Below are 25696 nucleotides of genomic sequence, written 5' to 3'. Positions count from 1 at the left end.
GATCGACCACTGATGTTACAATAAGGGACGAAGAAAAACCTAAGCAAGAACCATCTTTTACCTTTAGCTTACTATCTGAGGACTGGTCTACACTAGTGCAGTAAATCGATCTAAGTTACGCAACATTACGTGAATAATGTAACTGAAGTCGATGTAGTTAGATCCAGTGGTGGCTACACTGTGCTGTGTCAATGGGAGAGCATCTCTCATCAACTTCCCTTACGCTTCTCGGGGAGGTGGAGTACATAAATCAATGGGAGAATGCACTCCCATCGATTTAGCATGTCCTCACCAGACCCACTAAATCAACACTCGCTGCATCGATTGCAGCAGTGCCGATCTACTGGTTAAGTGTAGACATGCCCTGAGTTTACCAGAGGAAATTTAGGAAGGCCAATGAAGTCTCACATTCACTTGCAGGAAACAGTCTATGAACAAGCGTATACCTGTTTTACTAGTTTCTTTAATCCGGCAGCAATGCAAGCCTACAGGCATTCAGTTTCCACACATAACAGGAAAATAAACGGATCCTTTTTTGGTTCACTTAATTGCCAAGTCCGATCTTTAAAGGTGCATGTTCTCACAAAAAAAAGATTTTTCTAAAAACCAGGTAAATGCTCTTTAACAAAGCCTAAAACACAAGTAATTCCTATACAGAATTCTTAATAAAGGGATCTCCTGCTCATGACCATCTCTAAATCAAAGTAAACAAAGGCAGCTTAGCACAATATATATGAACAACTAGTTAAAACTAATTTAATAGTGACTTAATACCAGCTCACACTGTTTATCCAGGCCCAAAAGACCACTACACTACAATAACTCCATTGTAGTATTATGTACCTATTTGCAAAAATAAGTAAAACTCAGTATGTTTGTTTCAAATGGAAAATACATCATGTTCATGTAACAGCTAACGGCAAATCATGGCTATTTCAACTTTTTTCTATGTGCCAAAGCGAATCGAGGAAGAAGCTCAAACTCATTTTCCTGTTAACAGATGGACTGAGAGGACAGTCAGTTAGCATAATAGTATATATAGATTAATACCTAATAGCGGAAGGACCAATCTATAATTATTTGCACATCAGTGCAGTTGTATATAGCTATTCTTCATTGAAACTGCAAAATCACACACTTTTTGAATATTTGTTCATTTAATAGATTGGCCCATTTAGTAGACATAGTTTCCTAACATATGATCTGAATAGACTGAACATAGCACTTCCAATCCTATTAAATATATTACATGTAAATATCATAAGAAGCTACCTGTAAGTGGGAGCCTCTCAGGTGTTCAGTAAATCAGTCTACAGACACAGTATAACAGGATCTATTATATTATATCTTAGGTATTTTACAACCCCCATGACCATGATACATGAGCATCTCACGATCATCAAGGTGTTTACCCTCATAACACCACTGTGCTATTTGCCCTATTTTACTGGTGGGGAACTGAGGCCCAGAACGACTAAGACTGCCCCAAGGTCACACAGATGTCTACAGCAGAACAGGAATTGAACACCCTATCTCCCACTGCCTAGGTTAGGGATCTAACCACTGCATTATCCTTCCAAAAGATTCAGGGCAGCCTTTTTTATCTTAGCTTCTAAAGTCTCTGGGGCAGGGACTACATATGGCATATTTGGATGGCACTTAATGTGAGTATTAGCAGAATACAAATAAAATATATTTTTAGCTAAAATAAACATGAGGGTAACAGAGGAATAGATTTGCATTTATAGCCAGTCCCAGGACACAAATGCATGTGATGACATTCAAAAGTGCAACTCTTATTTCAGTAGATCTAGTCCGAATCAAAGCTAGACTGTCTTTTCAATATACAAGTAACTACAAACTGTAAGATCACTCACCAGGTCACATTATATAAATTACCAACCCCAACATCATTAGATTCATCTTCAAACAGCCAGGTAATCTGGAGCTGTGAAAATGAAAGCTGCATCAGACTCAGAAGCATTAAACCTGTGGATATCTGGCCTTTAACATCCCTCATACTACTACTAGGATACAGACATTTTACTTCTCATGCCCATAAACACAAGAGGAAGCCAACACTGTCAACATCAGACTAAAATATGTCCTCTCAGACAGAACCAGCATCCAAAACACACAAGGCTGCTTGCAGAGTCAGACAGAAAATCTCTACACAAAAGCCCTGACAAGAAGAACTTTATTTTTAATTGAAATTTGGGCATCCATCCTAATGTTATGTACTGAAGATTAGAAAGATATAGATTTATAGAAACACATGGTTGGAAGGGATCTTGAGAAGTCATCAAGTCCAGTCCCCTGCACAAGTAGTCATCAAGATATATACGGAGAAGTTTTGCCCCTGAGGAATCAAACTTTTCCTGAATGGGCAAAAAGGAGCTGCCATGAACACATGAGATGAGTATTAACAAAACCTCTGTCATTTTTGATCGTGCAAGAGCTCTCCACAATGAGATTAAGAGGTCTGTACCCTTGCTAGTCTGGCAGGATACAGCACAGCATCATCAAAGACTTATTATGTGTCTGACAGAGCCCTCAGACAGTACCACCACAAGCCAACAGTATCCAAAGAGAACTAATTAGTAAGATGTGAAGTTACCATTTCAGAATGGGAACACATGTGGCCTAGATTGCTGCAAAGGGTGGTAATGGAACATTTATTTTGATTTGTAAAATGGTAATATGAAGCCTATCACTTCCAGGTCACTGATTCAAAACATGACTAAAACCAGTAGTGACTCCAATTGATGGCTATTCTGTGGCCAAGAAAGAGAAGATAATTTCAGTCCAATGCCCAGTAGAAAACTGTTTATTTCAGGCTGAAAGACTGAAGCGCAAGTATGTGGTGCATATAACAATGCACGATTTCTTTCCCTCAGGGTTTACTATGTGTGAATGGCTAGTGATCTAATGCTCAGAGCAAGAAAACGGGGAAGTGGAGAAACAAAGGCAGAGGGTAACAAGAGCAACTGGAGACCTAAATAATACAGCTTACCAAACAGCACCTCTTAATAAGCAACCAGCATTAACTCTCCAGAATAGCTACTTCAGATCTTAAAGCAGCAGAAGCAAAGAATAGGGAAGGGCTGAATCTTCTTGATACATGATAAGAAAATATTATAGTGGGAGGGATAATAGCTACATTTTTTATTTGTATTTTTCATTGTTGATTGGACTCTTTCATTGCGACATTTCTAATCTCTTTGAAGTGTGTCTGCCATGAATGAGTCATAAGTAAGATCAGCTGATTGAGTGAGTGGGATGGGCAAAGTCCTTGTGCTAAATACCGACTGATATAAATATAGAGCTATCTAGCAAAAATCCATCCTTGAGCTGACAAAAAAAATAAAAGCCAGACTTAGTAGGCCACTGACAAAATGAGAACATAGGAGCTTGGACCAAGTGGGAGTAGGTGACTTAGTGGACTAATGTAAAGGAAATGTTCAATAAACTAAACTTTAATTTAAAGGGGGAGGTTTATTTTTGTTTGTTTTAAGACAAAACTCAGTGCAACCTAGCACTGTCAGAGTGAAAACTCCCAGGTAGCTATGTAGGAAGAACACTAGCAGCAAACTGATAAGTGTGGGGGATACCCAGTTTACTACACTAATGCTATGCTTCAAAGCCCACTGAAGTCTTTCCATTGACTTCAGTGATCTTTGGATTAGGCCCAGAGTACAGGATGTGAGAGTACTAGCCTTGGGAGCATGAACTACCTTTCCATCACAAAGGTGGGGAATTTTTCCACATCAGTGTAGAAGCACATTAGTAGTGTAGAGGATCTTATAGCTGGTGTAGCTATACTGTGAATAGAGGACTTCACTTTGCAGTAATGGCACTTTTCTCAAGCAGAGAACAGCCACATTTCAGAACACACACACACACACACACACACACACGACTTTCACTAGAAAACTTACATGATTTTAGTACAAAAACCCTTTGTTTGTCTATTTATTTAAGGACTTGCTGATACATTCTCTACTAGACAGCAAGATTACTGTCAATCTATCATTTGTGAGAAACTACAAACTAGTGACTGGTGTTTTCTTTGCAGCACATGCAGTACTGAGGATTTGAATGTAGGTAATCAATGTGTCAGGGAGCCTGATTTTGCACTTTAAAAAAAGGAGAATTCTGTGATCACACAATTTCTGTCTAATATTTCTCTCTCTTTCTTATGGTTAAGATTCTAGCAGTAAATCCTATTATCTTTGCAAGTATAAGGAAAAAAAAATCACCTTATTTTGCAAGAGCAAAAATGTCAGAAACCACAGAAACAATTATTAGGAGAAGTCCTTACTCTCTTACCTGTACATTTTCTTCTGTAACCTGAATTTCAGCAGTGTAAACATAATCAATAAGCATTCTCAGTGTCCAGCCATCCACTTCCTTTATTCGAACTCTCTTTGCTCGACTCTCACTCATTTCACCTACAATACAATTTTGTAGTCTGATTAATTTAGTCATCGGGAGGCGAACTACTGTCAACGAAGCTACTGCCCCTTGTTGGGGATGGTTTTAATTTTTTCGCTGGGAGAACTCTCTCCCGGCGACAAAGAGCAACCACACAGCGCACCTTACAACAGCCGTTGTAGGTATGCCGTGTAGACACAGCCTAAAGGTAGAGTAACCCAGATTATCTGAAGTTACTAAAAGGCTATCTAAGGTACTTATGTGGCCCCTATCACCATAGAATCTGACAGTCTCTTTATCAAGGCTCCTTGCTTCTGCCGCTCATTAGGTTCTATCTTTGGATGGGAAGGACAGACCAGGGCTAGGAAGGGTGAAGCGTCTCCATTCCTGCCTCTTCTCTTGAGTTACTCTGTCAGAATTTAGGCTCTAGAGCAGTGGTTCTCACCCGGGGCCCCTGGGGGGCCGTGAGCAGGTTTCGGGGTGGGGGAGGGGTGCCAAGCAGGGTCAGCATTAGACTTGCTGGGGCTCAGGGCAGAAAGCCAAAGCCCCACCGCATGGTGCTGAAGCTATGGAGCTCTGAACCCCGCCACCCGGGGCTGAAGCTGAATCCTGAGCAACTTAGCTTTGCAGGGCCCCCTGTGGTGAATGGCCCTGGGCAATTGCCCTGCGTGCTACCCCATAACGGCGGCCCTGGCTTTTGTATGCAGAAAAGCAGTTGTCGTGGCACAGGTGGGCCATGGAGTTTATAAAGGATGTTGAGGGGCGGCCTCAGAAAGAAAATGGTTGAGAACCCCTGCTCTAGAGGAAACACAGGAAATGCCTGACTGAATCAGACCTGTGGTCCATCTAGCCCAGTATTGCGTCTCTGATTGTGGCCAGTACCAGATGTTTGAGAGGACGGTGCATGCAACCTCATGTTACGAAAAGTGGGATAATCTGTCCTCCACGCTATATCTCCTCCCAATCCTTAGTAGTTAGAGATTGGTGTAAACCCTAAAGTCTGAGGTTTAATATCTTTCAAAATGTTAGCATTTACAATTATAACTCTGGATGGAGAAAGAATGCAGAAAATTCCTCCTTTCTTCCCTTTGGTTGTAACCAGTTAAGTGAGTGAAACTTGCAGGTCAACACGTATGAATGTGGGTTATTAGAAGTGTAACATAATAAGAATTAAAGATTAAATTTAGGACTTTGTCAGTGGAGAATGGCCATATAGTATAGGCAGCATGGTTGATTCTTATTGGAAGGAAGCATTTGCACCTGCAGCACACAGTCTTCCAATCCTTGAAGCAACGTTGGTGTTGGGTTTAAAACTCCCACCACACCAATTCACTGAATAAATGGTTAGTCTGTTTACATAGAGATATTTTGAATGTGTGAGATAATAATACTCAGCATTTAAAATACAGCTAACTTAAAAGGCTTGCAATTCTACGTTATCAACCAGATGGAAAAAAGCATAATACAAAAAGTTGCTTTCATTTGAGTTTAACAGAAAACTAGGATGATTTTTATCAGATTAAAAAAAATATCAGTGCTCACTAGTAATCTGTGTATCAACCACAACTGAATACTTAAGGATTAATGACTGGAGAATTCTTTAAATGTCATTTCTATGCTGCACTAAGTGAGTATTCAGCCAAAAATGTGGGGGAGGAGGGGAGGAGAGAAGAAAGCACAGAACAGAGCAGAAAGAAAATATTAACAGATTTCAGTCAATTCCATATCATAAACAAATCAAGTCTATCCCACATTTACAGTTTAATCTCAGTAAAGTGATCCCTGTTTCCCAATACACAGTTGTATATACAACTAGAACTTCTGATCCTAATTTGAAACTTAGTTGTCAAAATTTTGTTTTTACTCTTTTTACCTGCATGCCCCATGTCAGGAATGTAGCTGAAGTTGTAAGGTGCATATCACAGTGATTATTTCTGATGTCCCATGTCATCAAGAAAAAAACATTAAGGACCAGAGTATATCACAGAGTGAGAGGAAATAGTCAAGGAATTTTAAAATAAAATTATAAAACACACATTTAATAATAATTTTCATTTTGACAGCATCTTCCATGAGAGGGTTTCAAAGTAATTTACAACCAGTGAAGAAGTAAATCCGCAACATTCAGAATCCACTGGGAGGTATTAAGGATCTAAACCTACTTTAGCCCTACAAAACATCTAACATACCTGCTGTAATAACATAACAGCAAATTATTAGCGTGGAATGAGAAGAAACAGAATCCAGCCTGTACAGAAAAGTTATTGCAACAATGCACAGCATATCTGTCACTCAATTATCCAAAGAATACCAAAATATGCACTCCAGCTGCCAAAGCCACTGAAAGCATTCATGTCTAACAGCTTACAACACTATGGGACTGAGGAATGTACTTAGGGGAAAGAAGAGATGTTAAAGGGACATCATTTACTTAAAGTCCAGAAAAAAGTGATTTAACCTACTGTTACACAGGATTGTTACTGCTGAAAAGGTTAGAGAATCTCTTTCTCCTTTACTTTGAACGTGACGGCAATTTACATAGTCATTTTCTACTGTTTCCACTGTTCGTGTGCATCTTTCACACAGAAAAAGGAAGAGAAAAACAAAAATAAATAAAACAAGAGAGAGAAATACCAAGAATTGTCAGGAGGACTTAGAGGAAAGAGAATCACCCAAACCTACTTTTAACTCCCTTTATACAAGAGACTGGATTTCAAGTTGACAGTTCCCTTTAGAGTTAGAACAAGCTAACATATAAAATAGACAAGGTTCCTTTAATTTTAACATCTTATTAATATATAAAACAAAGCAAAACAAAACTCTTTTGCCTGAGCACTGAGTTAAAGGTAACAAGTGTTAAAAATATTTAGTACCTGTAAACATGGCATGGAAGTAAGGGCTGCAAGCGGCTAGCACGACTCTATGAGCTGCAATTTCCATGTCTTCAGCTACTATCGTCACATCACACAACAAGTTCTGACTGTTTTGAAAAAAATATCAAAGGAAGAGTAGTTTTACATCAGCAAATCCATAGTAGAAAAGCACATAACATCTACCTCACAGTAAACATGATGTTTTCCCCAACAAAAACAATGTTGATAAACTAAAATTTTTAACTCTGTTTCAAAATACACACGGCTGTATACAGCTGGTGCTTGGATTCATGCAGCTTCCTAGGCGCAAACTAATAAATTCTGCTTTCTTGCTTGGTGAAAAGACTTGTATGCCAAATACAGAACAACTTATATCAGCCGAAAAGAGTTTAAGGCTACATACTCTGGAGGAATCCTCTTTCCATGCCATGTATCAATATGGACAAATACTAAAAGGTTAAGATTCACTCCCAGGTAGTTCAGGGCTATGAGCTTCCTAGTCAGTGATGAGCCCAAACTTCAGAGTGGCTTTCTTTGTTGTATTACTTTCAAAGTTCGTGCCTTGTTTACTATTCAAAATCACCATAAAGTCTTCTTTGTTATTGCTGCTTTTCAAGTATATTTTCATCACCAAAAATCTCTGAACCAAGAAAAATAGCTTAGTTTTTTCTAAGGTGAAACATAGCATGCCCTCTTTAGTTGGTAGTGTTGTTTAGCGACGTTGGTCCCAGGACATGAGAAAGACAAGGTGGAAGAGGGGGGCTGGGAAAGATTTCTTTCAGGATGCAGTGCCCATCCAGTATGGCTTGTAATTGTTTGATGATATCCCGTATGGATTGCAGTGTGGTGTGGTAGCTGAGAACTAGGAGTGTGCGGTCGGTGCATTTTTTCCCTGTATTGAAGCAGATTCTCCCAGGATATTTGGATGGACCATTCCACGATGAAATCTACTTCTCCGGTGGAGTGTCTTTGTTTGGTGAAGGCGGTTTTAAGTGGGTGAAGTGCGTATCCCAGAATTTCTCCTTAGAGAACCACCACCCATCCATCAAACTCTCTAGAACACTCCCCCACAAGCATCAACCTGCAGGACACCACAATCAGCCTCAACAAGGAAATCCTACAGACAACTATATACAAGAAACTCATGGATCACCACACACTTACTTTCACAGATCTAGTAGCCATCCCAAACACAACAATAAATCTGTTATCTACAGCCAACCACTCATAGAATATGTTCCAAGAAGGAAGTCCAGGATACACACTTAAAACTGCCTTCACCAAACAAGGACACTCCATCAGAGAAGTAGATTGCATCATGGAACTGGTCATCCAAATACCCCAAAAAATCTGCTTCAATAAAGGAAAAAACCCACCAACTACACACCCCTAATTATCACTTACCACTCCACACTGGAATCTGTGTGGGGTACCACCAAACAATTGTAATCCATATTTTATGGGGACCACATCCTGAAAGAAATCTTTCCCAAATCCCCTCTTCTGGTCTCAGACAACCTCCCATCCCCTAACCTCTCTAAGATCACCATCAGAAGCAAGCTCCCCACAAACCAGGACACACCAAACCAAATGACAGCAGATCCTGCTATGATAGATGCAAAGCCCGTAGACATATCTCCACTGCTAAGTGGATCAATACCCCCCACACCTTCCAAGGTCCATAGGTCCTATCAATGCCTATCACAACATATAGAGTACCTCATCCAGTGCATCAAATGCCCCAACGACGACTTGGGGAAAGTCAGGCAATCACTATATTCTCGACAGAACTCACATAGAAAAACGATAAACAACAAAAACACCTTGTCACCCATGGGCAAACTCTTCAAAAAACTCTCACTAACTATCTAACCTCTCAGTTCTTGACCTCAAAGGAAACCTGCACGACACCTTCAAATGGCAAACCTGGGAACTTACATTCATAACTTTGCTAAAGACTTAAGGCTTATCTACACTAGAAAATTAAGTAACTTTTTTTTTTTTTTAAATAATGAAAGGGTACACTCTGAAGCAATTCTGTGACAAGCTTCTCAGCTGCAGAATCAGAGTCTACAAAAGGGCTCTAGCGGTAACATAGCTTGGTACATATGCAATATAAGAAATCAGTCTAGGTTTTGTAATATTAACCATTTTCCAATTAGAATGCTTTTGGAAGTCCTTGTTTATCAGCTATTAAAGCTGTTTGGGAGGCATGAGTAAGAGAAGTTCCATCACGATAAAAACAGATTACTGCGAGGCATAAAGATAGGGACTAAATGGACAATTTGTAGGGGCTAAATGGACAATTTTCAGTTTTTGGGGGGGAACTTACATCTGCATAGCAGATCCACAAAATCCACACCCCTGAGAGATGTAGCTATGCCATCCTAACCCCCAGTGTAAATAGCAGTAGGTCAACAGAACAATTCTTCCATCAACCAAGCTACCGCCTCTTAAGGAGGTGAATTAAGAACCTCTCCCTTCAGTGTAGGTAGGGTCTACACCGAATCACTGCTGCAGCTGTGCTGCTGTAGCGTTTTAACTGAAGACTTAACGTTGGTGTGTAAGAGTTAGTAGATGGGTGTCCCAGCGATCAACACTCGGATCGATGTTAAGCATATTTGACATCTACTTAGAGGAGATTGTGACTTATGAAGTGGCAAGATTTACCAAGGACAAAATTATTCAGATTAGTTAAGAACTGTAAGGATTGTGAAAACCATTGATAAGATATAACAAAACCGGGTAAATGGGTAACTTGACATCAACCAAGATTCAATGTAGGCAAGTGAAAGGTTACACATATTAAAAAGAATTTAAGTGTTCATGCTGAGGGATTCTTAAATAGTTATAACCTTACAGGAAATGTCTACTGAGGTGCACATATCTCAAAAGATATTTGCTTAGATTGCTGCACAAATGAAAGAAAGTGTGAGCTGGGAGGCAGTATTAAAAAAATACTCAATAATACAAAAAATGGCTACTTGAAGATACTGCCTTATTTTGAACAATATCATGTCTTTTAGTCAACTCATTCTCAAAGCTGATAGTGTCCTTCAATGGTCTTGTGTAACGGCAGTCAAAGACCTAAAGAAGGTTTCCATAGAAAGATTAAAACGTTTAGGATAATTTCATTTGGAAAGACAAGCAAGGGAAAGTTAGAGGTTTAGTAAACAATAATGAATACTTTCAAAGAGGATCAAATGCCTACTAAATAGTTCCCATAATATGAAAACAGATCTTAAGTTAAAAGGCAACAAATTTAAAACAGAAGGAAATTCATTATGCAACACATTGTCAAACTAAGGTGCACTAATATGGAGTTTTTAATACTTTCTATTAAAGTCTAGAGGAAACAGTCAAATAAATCTAATTAAGCCAATTGTTCTGAAGCCAAGCTTAAAATAATTAAGTTTATTATTTCAAATCCAAAAGGAATGCAAATACAAATATAATGTGACCTGACAAGGTCCTCAAATTTTGACATCAGTTTTACTCAAACTGAAGCTACCTTTCAGTATCATCAGTAAACATTTGTGGCAGCTACACTACTAAATGCAACTATAGTTGAGATTTGCTTGGCACCATTCCCATTTAAACTTCTCAATATTTTCTAAATACAAAACAAAAACTGCTTGTACTCTCTCAACAGCAATCCTGACTTTAATAAATCCTGAAAATTGAAGTACATTTTTAAAATAATAATCCAGGGCCTTCAACAATGAACTCTGCTGGGAAGTCAGCTCCCTTTGCCCACAATGAAACAGCAAAACTGAGATTGGGTTTGTTACTTCTGGGCACGATAGAACCCACAATTCATTCTTAGATGTGACCTCTATTTCTACACTCTCCCTCCACTCACTTGACCCTGCAGCTCTGCCACATTCCTTGAGATTGTGAATCTGGTTACCATAATCCTTGGAGGAACAAGAAATGTGGTAGGGTGTAGCATGACAGCCATTCAGTTTGGTCAGCAGTGTAAGGATGGGCAGGAACACTTAGAAGGGGATAGCTTACTCTCAGGCTATGTATAATGTCTTTTACTATACGGTCGGCGTGATGTAGATTGCAATCTCTTTGGGGCAGGGACTATCTCCATGTTTGTCCGGAGTGGCACAAACTGTCAAAGTTCAATAAATAACTAAGTATGGCCACAGTGTCAGTAGCAGCGAGAAGACATAGCCACATGCAACGAGTGAGAATCAAATATTGAGGCAAACTTTACTAAGAGATACAAATTGTTGTTTTATGCCAAAAGAGGTTAATATTTTTAGGTAAGGTAGGGAAAAAAGGTAGGTATATGAAGTTTAAAATCTCAGGCTTTGTCTATAGTAGGGAAATTCTGCAAAAATTTTGCGTCGTCAACACCTATTCAGCTGAACCAATGTTAGCAACTGTTGTAAGACCAGCTATAAACAGTTTTGAGTACCACATCACCTAGTTCTCTTACTAAATATTCTAATTGACATGATACTCAGAACAGTATCAACACAGGGCTTCCAGTGTTGCAATGGTTGGAAACTTGACAACAAAAATATCTTAATGCATAAGAGGCCTATGTGAAAAGTGACCTCTTAACTGAACCTATTTGGAATATACTGTGCAACAGATAGCGCCACTGAAACAAACAAAATTCTTCAGATGTTTTTCATACCCCATAAGCAGGCTTGGAAGGATTAGATTTTTATCAGTAAATGTTGGTCAATATCGATTTCACTGTACATACACAAATCCAGGAATGAATATCTCCAACAATAATAACTGAAATTTGCAGATAGGCAAAGTAAGAAAAATAATCCTTGATATCTTTAAATCAATGATTTACTTGGTATATTTTGATGTGATGTTAACAATTTGTGTTTTTAATTATTATGAAGTAACTTGAATCTCAATATCTACTGTCATGAAACAATTATTGTCTGACCCTCCATAATTTCATGCAACTGTGAAAATTTAAACATATAAAAATAAAAAATGCTTAAAATCTATAATGTTGTTCAACTTTGAAAATTTATACCCAGAAAAATGCTTACAAATAAACACTTATATCTGTTGAAATTATATAAAAAAATCAAACGTTGAATTCTGCCAAGCCAACACATAAGCAATAACTCTGGCTAGCTTGTCAAGGGTGATATGAATATATAATATAGATTCCATCAAATTACTTTATGACTACCAATAAGTTATCACTTTTTAGTTTTATAATTCATCTTATTGGTTTACCTGGAAAACTACGTTTGTGGGATTACACATCCTATTTACGGCAGAAACTTAAATTAAAAAAATTTGTGAACAACTGAAAATGGATGACCCCATACACGTGCATAAAATGAATACAATACGTACCTTCTTAATTCATTCATAACTTTGAAAGCTTTCTTCATATGCCAAGGATTCACTGTAACAGGGCAGTGTTTTTCAGTATTATCATCTTTCAGATCCACAGGCTTCTGATGGCAAAGTTTTGTACATCTATAAACAAACAAGACAAACAAGTTTAGTTAACATTTCTGTCTACTTGAAAATCATGATCCCAATTCTTTTTGCCAAACTTACTTTTTACTCAGAGTGATTTCAAATTCCGCATTACCAACACCCTGTACGTGTTTTGGAAAATATACCAGGCACCTAATAATACTAGTCAGAGGAATGCATCTACTAGCCAGGTTGATGATAAAGAAGAATGTTAGCCTAGTAAGCTCCATGAGCAAAGGCACTAGTGAGGAACCCATCCTCCCCCTTACCAATCCTCAGCTTCTGGGAAAGAAATGGGTACTGGAATTTTTAACTAAGTGCTTGGATAGAATTAAGGAGGTAAACAGATTAGGTTGAAAACAGAACTTTTGTGCTAAATAAGATAAATAAATAGGTCAGTAGGCTAAAAAAACCAATGTCTTAGCCAGATAAGATAAGAGGCAGAACACCCAGAGCACCATTTACTGACAATGAGTAAGATAAGTTAGAAATGAAAAGATGAGGTTGAGCATGGGCAATGCATGGACAGAGCATGCTGCACAGGGATTGGTTCCTGCAAAGTAACCAAGCCAATCCAAAAACATTTGATGCAATGTAATATGTAAATATATATATAAAGGAAGAGGCTTTCTGTGTAACTTTGGATGTGTGGTATTTCCTATACTCATCTACACTTGAGTCCGATCAACTCAGGGTAGCTTTGCTTTGTGCCAAATAAAAGAATCTGAGTGACAAAATCTGGAGTTAAACTGAGAACTAGATGAAGCGTTCTCCCAGAACTGGACAAGGTGTTCTAGATAAGATGAGTGGAAAAGATCTCAGACATAATCCCAGCACTGATAAATTTTCAATCTCCCATTTATCTGTCTGTTGGAAGAGAATCAGTTCACACCCCCTCCCCCAGCCCTAGGCTGCTGCAACACATCATCTCCCACAGATTCCAGGTCATCCTCCCCCTTTGAAAATTCCAACAGTACCCACTCCTGTTCAGTTTTCCACATCAGCCACATGAAACTGACACGATTATGGGCAATTTCACAGCTATCCACAAGACTCTTCTGAAGACAAGGAGTGAAACTGACCAGACTTTTCTTAATGAGTTTCTGCTGCTTGAAAAGTCTCAGAGTATCAGCAGAGTCAAAAAATCTGTCTGAATTTAAACTTTTTAAAAGAATGTTTAAATTCTACAAACATTGTTTATACCAGCTCCTTTGCTCAGCTGAGCTAGCCAGTAATGAGTAGGCAAGTAGATTTCCAAGCTATGCTGTTGTCTATAATGCCTAAAGGCTGTGCTGCTATTCCCACAAAGGAGACAAATTACCATTTCACTTTGTTATACAATATTTACTGGTTTCAGAGTAGCAGCCGTGTTAGTCTGTGTCCGCAAAAAGAAAAGGAGTACTTGTGGCACCTTAGAGACTAACAAATTTATTTGAGCATAAGCTTTTATGAGCGACAGCTCACTTCATCAAATGCATTCACTGGAAATGAATGCATCCAACGAAGTGAGCTCTAGCTCACGAAAGTTTATGCTCAAATAAATTTGTTAGTCTCTAAGGTGCCACAAGTACTCCTTTTCTTTTTACAATATTTACTAGCTCTCATATGTTTATCTGCACTACACAACTTTATTCCCTATCCTCAAAATGACCAACAATAAAGCATGAGTATTTGGCATTCAAATAACTTGTTAGAGGCAGTTCACTCTGACACAAATACTTAAAAAATTTACAGCATCTTATAGTGAAGATTAAATCACTGCTTATAGTTTGTCATGTTTAAATGTTTTTACCAAATTAGGAGGGTCAAATTCAACATAAGATTTAGGGACCTAGAACTCTGATCTGTTTTTTTCACTGCATCTGCTAGAATATTTTTCTCAGCATGTCTGAAGCAGCTTTAAAAAAAAAAAAGGACAGCATTTACATGAAGATAATGGCTACTTAAATTTAAGATTTAAACCTGTCATTCTAGATGCACAGTATTCCCACAAATAGGAAAGCAAAGCAATCTTTACTATACCATTCAGAAAAAGAAAAGGAGTACTTGTGGCACCTTAGAGACTAAATTGGTTAGTCTCTAAGGTGCCACAAGTACTCCTTTTCTTTTTGCGAATACAGACTAACACGGCTGCTACTCTGAAACCTGTCATTATATACCATTCAGGATACTGGGTCTAGTAACATAACATTTTGGACCAAACTGCAAGAAAGACAAAAAGCACTGATCCACAAAGGAAGAGAGAATCATCGATAGAAGAGAGAGGTCAGCAAAATAAATATGGTTTTCTACTTCAAACCCCTCGCAACTTTAACATTCTAGAATTTAAAAGTCTGTTTTACAGCTAACTTCTGGGAAGTGTCCTAAACGAACAGATACAATTCAAGTAAAAAGTGGTTCTGGGGGTAATTAGTAGAAAAATTTTGCATCAATGTTCAAAAAACCAACATTACCAGGTATTTCTTCCTTACATCTGTCACTGTACTACAAAACACCTAAATACAGCATCTGTGGTGCATTTCTTTTATAGTAAACTTTAATTTTCCAATTTATATGCTGTATATAGGGATCATCATTCAGAAATAAAAGCAAGCACTCAAAATGATATACTGAAACTACAGGTATTAGGCAATACATATTGCACCATCAGGTAATTAACGGTGAAGTAAACATTTACTCTTTTACTTCTCTGCTTGCTTACAACATACATCCAAGTCAGCAAAATCTTTTCTACCATAACTTCTCACATTCCAGTGCAATACACCACACTCTAAAAACTTTAAGACTATGCCAAATGCTGTCTTTGAGGATTTCCAGACACACTGGCTAAGGTGGAGGGGTTGATTACATATGAATCATAAATTCGTAAGGAGATGATGAAACTGTCAGATTCTAGGTTACAAAACAGCAATATCATAAATTGGCTGTGATGTTATAAAGACCACAATGAATTAAAAAGCCCTCCTTAATATGCATCCTATTTTGGGGGCTGCTTGACATACTTTAAATTACTTTGGATTTGTTTAGTAGTGTCTCCAACTGAGCTACAGTTGTTTGTGACAGCAATTCTATTTTAGTTGTTTCTAGTGATGCCATATCTGTGGCATCTAAGACTATACTGTAATGAGAAGGGTATGATGCACATACATTAGACCACAGGGTAGACAGCCGGGATGAACCTTAACCTAAGCATGGTGGAGGCATGTGGCTTGAATCTTCAATACACTGATGCTATAAAAGATCTTCCAGTTGTCCTGATTATCATGCTTAACTAAATAGGGTGAAAACAATGTGGTTGGCTGAACCAGAGCAATGGTCAAACTCAAACTACCTTTACTCTGCCTATCCTATTCATGCAGCCCTCCCTGTTTGATGATCCTTGCTCCTCCTGAAATTTCAGGACTACAATAGCTACACTTTGGAGCTCCTGAGAAGTAGGGAAAGTTTAAACATTCTGGGGTAATATATAACCTCACTTGCATGTCAGATTACAACACACATGATGATGTAGGGAGAAAAGATATAATGCAGGATCTCTCACATCATCCAATCCTGAATTTGTATAAAAAAATGGGAGTCTAGATCTGCATGTAGGCATGCAACACATTTACTGAATACCAGAAAACAACAGATGGGACCCAGTTGTCATTTCTAACTTCATATGTCAAAGTCTTGACCTGTCAGATCTTTGAAGAGCAGAAAGTAATGCCACGTACACAGAGTAGAGTTTTCATAAGCATATTCACTTCCACTATCCCATACACACCACCCCATCATGGTTAATTCCTTCTGTCTTCAATCTTCTCCGAACTCATCCAAAATCCGGGCTCCTACAAACAGCAAAAGGCTGTAAGATTTGTTGAAGACAGGCCTCTTTTTGGAAGACAGCTTGGGAAAGCACAAATTTACCGTAAGAGATAAAGAAAGGAACAGCGGGTGGTATATTTTCCATTTATGCGTAACAGTGTGGGGAGAAGGTGCCTCTAGTAATTTTTTGGTCAACTGCCAAACCCTGTGTATTAGAGAGATGGGTAAGTTAATACACTCCAAATCCTGGGCACAAAGGAGGTAATATGTTGCTTACCTTTAGTACAAAGAAAACACATGGCTGCCAGTTACAAAAGTAAAATTACTGTACCAGGAAGGAAAGGGGGTTTGCAAGTACCATGGGCAGGGAAGGAGTTACACACCTATACATAATACTATGGCTCAATCACTGGAACACTCGTGCTTCAAATTTGAGGAGGTTTGGGACTATGGAATTGGTAACATGTTGTTAAATATTGAGAAGCAGAAAATATACATATCTTCATAAACCACTCATGTAACTGCTTATTGCTTAGCAACCCTGCTTTTAAGAAAGCCACTACATCCACATGCCTGAACACTCTAGAAATCTCTTAATCTAGTGATACATCTCGGCGCATGCATATGTATGCATATACAATGCCAGCAAATGAGTGTGGGTGATATTTTAAATGTTTCATATTGTCTTCAAAACCATTCTTCATAAAACAGATGCTATAAAAATGTCTATAGCTAATACAAAAATGAGAGGATCTCGGTCAAGATGAGGGAGATTTAACAGGGTGGTTACACATTTCCCTTGAAGACTTCCTTAATGAGGGTGCTATTCCCCTCCTGGGGAACAGATTTTAAGAGCATTCCTTAGCATCTCCTCTCCTGGTCTTATGGATTGGGAGTGCATTTTATCATGTTTTCTGCTGACCATCTTCAATCTTGCTCACTTTCTGCGATCTCCCTCATTCACCTGCCTCTGCTTGTGACAGCCTTTAAGAGTTCTTTATGGAACACCGCCATGCCTGGCACTGTACAAGGTACAACGAGACAGTCCGCCCCCTGAAGATCTTACAGTACTAGGGCAAAACAAGAAGTATTATTAAAATCCTGCAGACACCTTGCCCACTACTACGTTTCACCTGTTGGGTGCTCCTGTTCTGAGACCTATCCCGCGAACCCAGGCGGGGAATGGGACAGCAGCATTAACACAATCCAGCAGGGCTATAACTGTGCAAGGCTTTAACGTGTCCTAACGCCACCAGGGCAGATGGGACCCGGAGCCCGCCGGCAGGTGGGAGACGCACATTCTGCCGGGTCCCTGGCAGCGGCGTCCGGGGCTCCCCTGCCGGGATCGCGCTGAGCCGGAGGAAGGAAGGGGACGAGCCCGAGCAATGGGCACTCAAGGCACCGCGGTACCTGGGCACCAGGAGGGGGACCCCGCAGCTGCCGCCTCCCTCCGGGCAGGGGCTGCCGGAGACCAGGACAAGGGGGAAAGGGGCCGCTCCCCTGCCCGGAGGCCATGGGGGGAGACACCGCCGGGGATTCCCCACCGTCATCAGCAAGGCGCGCCCGGGGCTTCCCTGAGGCCCCCCTCTCCCGCCCGCCCGCCCGCACTCACACCGGCGGCAGCAGCATCTCCATCGCGGCTCCGCGCAGGCTTCCTCCTCAGAACGCGGGCACCGCACGCTGCCGCCTGCACCATTCCAGCCGCGCGCGCCCGGGCACCCGCCGCCGCCTCTCCCCTCCCGGGGCCCCCCTACCACCGCCGCCGCCCAGGGGGAGCCGGGCTCCCATCCATCTGCCCGCCAGAGCCGGCTACGATGCCCCTGCCGGGCGCCACTAGCCCAACCCACTTCCGGGTTCCATCCGGGAGGGCGGTGACGGCGCAACGTCAGCACGCAGCCTCGCAGTGAGCGGGACGCCCACAAGCTTCGCGCGCTCCGCCAGCGGCTCCCAGCCGGGGCGTGGGGCACGAGGGCCTGGGCTCTGCAGGGGCCGGGCGCCGTGGGGAGTCAGGAGGGCTTTGCGGGGGTGGGCCCGTTGTGCAGGGGAAGCTGGAGCTGCAGGGGGACCCCCACCACCACCACCAAACGCTGCCTGGGCGCGGCCCGGGGCCTGTTGGAAGAAGGAAAATGACCCTGCAACTGCGCTAACAGGTCCCCGCTTTCCTAAGTCTGATGCCACCGCTGCTGGAATCGTGCGTCCCCTTCTCGAGCCCTCCGGTCCAGAAGGCTGTTGCTAAATTGGAAGAGGTTCCGGAAGGAGTCACAAGAATGATGAAAGGATCAGAAAACATGCCTCACGGTGGCCGACTGGAGGAGCTCAATCTATTTAGCTTAACAATAAGAAGAGTAAATAGTCTATAAGTACCTACCTGGGGAACAGATATTAAATAGTGGGCTCTTCACTCCAGTGGAGAAAGGTGGAACACAAGTCCATGGCTTGAAGTTGAAACAGATTCAGGCTGGTAATAAGGTGTACATTTTTAGTATTAATTAACCATCGGAACCATAGGCACTGACTCTGTGGGTGCTCCGGGGCTGGAGCACCCACAGGGGAAAAATTGGTGGGTGCTCTGCACCCACCAGCAACTCTCCGCCCTCCCCCAGCTCACCTCCGCCGCCTCCTCTGAGCGGGCCTTCCTGGCTTCTCCTCCCATTGCTTCCTGCCACGAAACAGAGGAGGAGCAGGAATGCAGCATGCTCAAGGGAGGGGGCGGGGATTTGGGGAAGGGGTGGGGCGGGGTAGAGTCGCAAGTACCCACCAGTGCCAGGAGAAGTTGGCACCTATGATTGGAACAATTTACCGAGGGACATAGATAAAAGATATACTTTAGGAATTATTTAGGGAAGCTCTGTGGCTTGTGTATACAGGAGGTCAGACTAGATGATTACAATGGTCATAGGTGACAGCTTCCTCCGGACCTGTAAGGGGTACTCAACCTCCCACTCCGCACCAGGTCCCACCCCCTTTCCCCAAACCCTCAGCCCCAACCCCCACCCCTGCCTCTTCCTGGCCCCGCCCTGCCTCTTCCCTTCAAGTTCCGCCCCCCTCCCCGAGTGTGCCCCATCCGTGCTTCTCCTTCCTAGAGCCTCCTGCATGCTGTGAAATAGCTGACTGTGGCAGGCAGGGGGCACTGGGAGAGAGAGGGAGGAGCTGATGGGCAGGGGCTGCCAGCAGACAGAAAGTGCTGGGGGGAAAGGAGGAAGCTGATTGCCGGTGTGTGCTAAGCACCCGCTAACTTTTTTCCATGGGTACTCCAACACGTATGACAATGGTCCCTTCTGGCCTTGGAATCTGTGAATCCTTCTGAGGGGCTCAGAGCATTCTATAAAAGGTGGGTATTATCCCCATTTTAAAATAGTCACCATTTTCAATTTGTATAATAAATAAGCATGCTCCAAGAGAACATAAATGAACAGCACAACTAATTTATCTCAACAATTACACATAATAATCCTAACAACCTAACCAGTGACAATTAAGGCCACTGAGGATTTTGAGAAAGACAAATCTCACAGAAGAGAATTTTAAACTAAGCAAGACTCATCATTAACTACATTTTAAACCTACAAGACTAACTTATGGGTGGTATTGGTCAACAGCAGGCCTCCCCTAGTTAAGATTGCAATTGAGTTCACATTATTATCTTGATTTTTGCATATCCCCATTCCAAAATCTTGATTGCTTTGTGGCAGATGGGCCTCTGTGTTACTGGCAATTATAATTTTATAACAGGTATGTTTTTTTCACAAGAGCTGTCTTGCACTCAGTGCTGTTCAGTATTAAAATGTTCCATAAAGGTCTAGTTTGGATTCCTAGAAAGTTGGGGACATCGAGGTGGCACTTTCTGTAAACAGAGTTTGGGTCACACCCATCCTCACATGCAGAGCACACCTCTTCTGGTGCTGTTGTTGTGGTCTGTCATGGCTGGTTTTCCTTCATTTCACTCTGCTCCCTTGAGTCTGGGGACACATAGAAGGGTTTTATTTGGGGGGATATCATTCCCCCTTCTCAGTAACTCTTCTACCAGATGTTCTTGGTTCCTGAGGGTGTGGATGATGATTCTGAAGTGCTAGCTCTTCCATCTGATGTGGTCCATGCATCTACTGTTGGGGCTCATCCACTTTCATCACCGTTGGGAAACTTGGTCCTCATCCACAGTGTCAGCTGTTGGCATTTGCTCATTGCTCTGAGCAGGAGCCTTTATCAGGTATAGTCAGACACAAAGCTCATGTAGGCATGGAAGACCACATCCTGAAGAACTGCAGCTTATGCCATTTATGCCACTACCCATTACTATGGAAGAGTAACCTTCCATCCACACCAAACTCAAGGTGTGGCACTTGTTGTTAGACCACTCTAGCACAGACTTTAGCCACATGAAACCTCTATTCTCTAGGCTTACTCTATGCTTGGCTCCAACATCATTGTGGATACATCTGTTGTTGTGTCCCATGCACCAGCTGTGGAAAAGGACCCATTCTAGTACCAGCTAGTAGAAACATTCCAGTAACACTGCCACATGACACACTGTTAGTGCTTGGCAATTTCAGTGCTGTGACCGGCTACAATCGAACTAAGTATGAAATCCAGAGACCCATAATAGGTCCCTTTGGTTCGATTTCTCAAATGACACCACTACCTGGCTTTTGACGTATACCACCTTGTCTGTGGGTCTTTGGCAATTCAGAAGCACCAGCAAACTTAGAACACAGACTGGTTGTCACTCAGCTCTCATTGCATCTTCCAACTTCTTGCAAACCAGATGTTCGCTACCAGTACAATGTCCAGAATCTTTCTGAGGATCTTGTTGAAGCCATGAAATACACGCAGGCCATCATGGATCACATATGTAACCTCAGTACCCGCATGGACGATGTGGAGATCACCTGGAATAGTATATGTAACACTGTCACATTCCACCGCTGGAACAATCAGCGTCAGATGGTTAACCAAGACACCTTGGCTTTCTGAAGAAGCCTTTGTTATGTTATCAAAAAAGGTAGAAGCACATAAGCAGACGGATGTCCAAGAATGTAAACTGCTAAAAGGCATTTTCTGGACCATGGCAAAATGTGACCGTGAGATCTATGTCAGTTCCCTCGCCGACAAAGCAGAGGACAGCCTAAAGAACAGTCTGCATCCTGCCTACCAAGCCATCACCCACCTGGCTGGCAGCCATAAACAGCCTTCTAACATCCCTATTATGAAACCAGATGTCTCTGCTCATTGATGGAGGAGGTGCTAAACAGATGGAAAACACATTAAAGCATGCTGAAGCACAGACCTGCTGATGACTGTCTAGAGCTACATGATCTGGCAAACCTCACAGCTGTAGATCCAGGAACAAACATTGATCTTTGGTAACTCAAGGAATATAAAAGGCCAACCAAGAGTTACACAATGGACATGCTGCTGGACCTGATGGTATTTCATTGCAGCTGCTCAAAGGTGCCTTGGAACCAGTGAGCACCAGCCTGCATCAGGAAAAGTACCAATAGACTGGAAAGACAGCATCATAGAGTCCCTATACAAGGGCAAGGAACCTTGCACCGATTGTGCCAACTACAGGCCAGTCTCGTTATTGGTCCCTGGAAAGGTCTTTGCTTACATTCTCCTTGGTAGGATGCAGTTGTTCCTTAACAGACATTGTCATCCACAGCAGTCAGGTTTCACTGCAGGGCAGTCAACAATGCTGGTGTTACCCTCTGGCTTCTGGCTGAGCTTCATCAAGAATTTAACAGTATGCTTCATGTGGCATTTTGATTCAGTTGACAGAACTTTGGTTTGCACTGGAAGGAGTTGGTGTTCCAATATTCTGCTAACTCTGATGCGCAATCTTCACACTTGTATTGTTGTGAGAGTAGGCGCTGGTTCCTGGTCTTCACTGTGTTTCTGTATCACCTCAGGTGTGCAGCAGGGATGCATTCTTGTCCCGGTACTATTCTGTCAAGCTATCAACTGGATATTAATACTTACTGCTCCATACGTTACAATCAAGTTTGGTCAAGAAGAGTTTAGCGTCATCAGCGAAGTTTTGGTCAGTGTCTTGCTCATGCAGAAGTCGGAGAACTTCAGCCCCCCACTGCAAAGTTTTCAAGACACTGCCTGCACTCTGGCGTCGAACATCTCATGGCAGAAGACAAAGGACCAGAACCTTGGAGTGGGTCACCAGACCCCCCCGCCCCAGTGCAGGTGGGGTTGCATGCTGTGGAGAGAGTTGACGAGTTTATCTAATTAGACTGCAAGCAGAGTTCAAATGGTCACAGCAAAATAGATGAGCTTTGACAAATAGGCCTCACCACTTCCTGCATGAAGTCCATATCTTACTTATGAATGCAAAAATGTCTTTGCACTGAGACAAAGTTCAGGATCTATCAAACCTGTGTACTACCTGTCTTACTATATGGGTCAGAAACCTGAACCCTCTTCAGGCAGACTTACAGTGGCCAGAGGCATTCCATATGCATTGTCAGTGCCAAATAAAATGCATAAAATGGTTTGACTTTGTGCGAAATGTCACAATCTTGCAAAGATCTGGCCTTCCTTCAATTGCTCACTATATGCAAAAGTGGCATTGCTTGCTCTTTAGCCTTGTCACAAGGATGGACTAAAACACTACAGCACACCGTACCCTCAAACTCTCCATTGACATGTGAAGGGGTGCCTTCCCTGAACCTGCTTGGTGACACCCACAGGGCCGTCCCAGAGATTCGTGGTTTCAGGAGTGAGCTGGCTCTGGGAACTTTACTACATGACACCTGGTGTGATATGTATGTTTGATCCCCCAAAAAGTCAGCTGTCTCAAAATTGGTGCATAACATCTGGGGTTAAGAGGGAAGTTTTCTACGACATTTGAAATGAACTAGACAAGAGGTTCCTAAATTATGACATCCTTAAAAAGTGTTCAACAGAATTTAACAAGGCTACTAGCCTGTTTGACTTTTTGCTGAGTGTTGGAGTTCAAGAACTCTGGCACTTGGTAACAGATTAGTCCACCAGACGCTGAGAATCCTAGCTTAGCAAAACAGTTGCCTTTTGAAAATCCCTGAACCGGAGTACTCATCAAGCATCAGATCATGCAGATTCAGAGAGCCCAGAGCTGAACTTTCAGAACTTCTCCAACACTCACTCTCAACTTTGAAAGCTTTCCTTACTGTAACAGCATCCAAAACAAAGCACTCAAATTCCCTACTGTGTGCCTAAATGGCCCCCTTTGAAACTGACTTACATGAGTCAGTGGTAGATCAAGAAATAAAACCCAGAGCTACGCACATATACCATTAAATCATGCAGTAAGAAACAACCAAAAGCAAATCATTTGTATTATGTATTATTTTAATGTGCATTTAGATTGTCAGAGGTGTACTGCTTTCACTTGCCTGTAAAGCGTCATGTACTTAAGTGGTGCTGTGTAAGTGAAAGAACGACAATGTCTAGGGAGAAATCCTTCTCAATTCCTCACTAAAAGTTCGGAACAACCAAAGAAAAAGACGAACCTTCCTCTCCTTTCTCCAAAGAATCCATCTCAGGATTTACACTGGGATTAGTGTAGTCTAGAATAAGACAGATAGTTCAGATATTGACAAGACTAAAGATGATCCAATGGTGAGGGCACTAGCTTGGGACTTGGGAAACTTCGGTTCAGTTTCCTGCTCTGCCACAGACATCCTGTGTGACCTTGAGACTTACTCTTTCTCTGCCTCAATTCTCCATCTGGGATAATAGCACCTTCCTATATCCTAGGGATGTTGTGAAGATAAATATATTAAAAACTGGGAGGCGTTCCGTTACTACAGTAATGGGGAATCCTGTATATACCATAGATATTTGTATATGTCACCACATAAGGCTTGATTTCCAAAGGTGCTGAGCATCATCCATACTTTGAGTTGGAAATAAATAGGAGATGTGGCTAAGGAAAATTAGGCAACAGTCAGTTAATTCAGTATTGAGTTAGAGCAGAGGTGGGCAAACTATGGCCCACAGGCCACATCTGGCCCGCAGGACCCTCCTGCCCAGCCCCCGAGTTCCCAGCCCTGGAGGCTCGCCCAGGCCCCTCCTTTGCTGTGCCCCCTCCCCCACAGCCTCAGCTCGCTGCACCGCCGGCACAAGGCTCTGGGCGGTAGGGCGGCGAGCTCCTGGGGCAGCACAGCTGCAGAGCCCGGCCTGACCCGGTGCTTTGTGCTGCTAGATGTGTGGCTGGCTTCAGCCGGGCGACGCAGCTGCCTGTCCTAGTGCAGCCATGCCGCCAGTCACCAGTGCTCCAGGCAGCGCGGTAAGGGGGCAGGGAGCAGGGGAGTTCGGAGTGGTGGTCAGGGGGCAAGAGTGTGGATAGGGGGTCAGGGTGGGCAGGGGGGCAGTCAGGAAGGAGAACGGGGGCAGTCAGGGAACAGGGAGAAGGGGTGTTTGGATGGCGTGGAGGGGGATGTCAGGGGGCGAGAAGCTGGGGTCGGGGGATAGGAGGCAGGGGCCGGGTCGCGCCTGGCTGTTTGGGGAGGCACAGTCTCCCATAACTGGCCCTCCATACAATTTCTGAAACCTGATGCGGCCCTAAGGCCAAAAAGTTTGCCCGCCCCTGAGTTAGAGCCTGATTGAGTTAGAGCCTAACTCCGAGCCTGACCACTAAGGGCACTTTACACCAATGTAGCAGAGTGGTGTAAAGGAATCTTAGGCTTTTAGTGTTTTAAAAGTGTACTGAAAAGACAAAATACTGGACTTTTGCCTCTTTTTGCTTTTTTATGATAAGGTCTGAAAAGATTTTCTCAACAACAAAGAGTTTCCTCTTTAGCTTAAACAACGAGGAGTCCTTGTGGCACCTTAGAGACGAACAAGTTTATTTGGGCATAAGCTTTCACGGGCTAGAACCCACTTCATCAGATGCATGGAGTGGAAAATACAGGAGCATGTATAAATACATAAAAAGATGAGTTGCCTTACCAAGTGTGAAGTCAGTCTAACGAGACAATTCAATTAATATTAGGATACCAAGGGAGGAAAAATAACTTTTGAAGTGGTAATGAGAGTGGCCAGTTTCAAACAGTTGATAAGAAGGTATGAGTAACAGTAGGGGGAAATTAGGTATAGGTTTTGTAATGACCCAACCA

The 25696-nt window shown here is 42.1% G+C and overlaps 1 protein-coding gene across 4 annotated transcripts in view; it reads right to left on the bottom strand.

Annotated features, from left to right (window-relative positions):
- KLHL2 (kelch like family member 2) overlaps positions 1-18408 on the bottom strand; it is a 107500-nt gene extending 89092 nt beyond the window's left edge. Inside the window, exons 1-4 of one of the 4 annotated variants that reach the window (XM_048847616.2) lie at positions 18205-18408; positions 12657-12782; positions 7308-7414; positions 4330-4451 (exon numbers count right to left, since the gene is read on the bottom strand). In XM_048847616.2, the coding sequence (XP_048703573.1) occupies positions 4330-4451; positions 7308-7414; positions 12657-12782; positions 18205-18227 (378 nt within the window). In that variant the 5' untranslated portion in view covers positions 18228-18408. Of the gene's footprint in view, positions 1-1877; positions 1926-4329; positions 4452-7307; positions 7415-12656; positions 12783-18204 lie in introns of those variants that run through there. The other 3 variants (XM_048847619.1, XM_048847618.2, XM_048847620.2) reach the window with 3 other exon arrangements.
- Between the last annotated feature and the right edge of the window lie 7288 nt (positions 18409-25696).

The sequence above is a fragment of the Caretta caretta genome, chromosome 4 (genome assembly GCF_965140235.1).
Source record: "Caretta caretta isolate rCarCar2 chromosome 4, rCarCar1.hap1, whole genome shotgun sequence".
NCBI lineage: Eukaryota > Metazoa > Chordata > Testudines > Cheloniidae > Caretta > Caretta caretta.
Note: the sequence above shows the minus strand (reverse complement) of the source record. Positions and strands in the feature narration are given on the sequence as shown.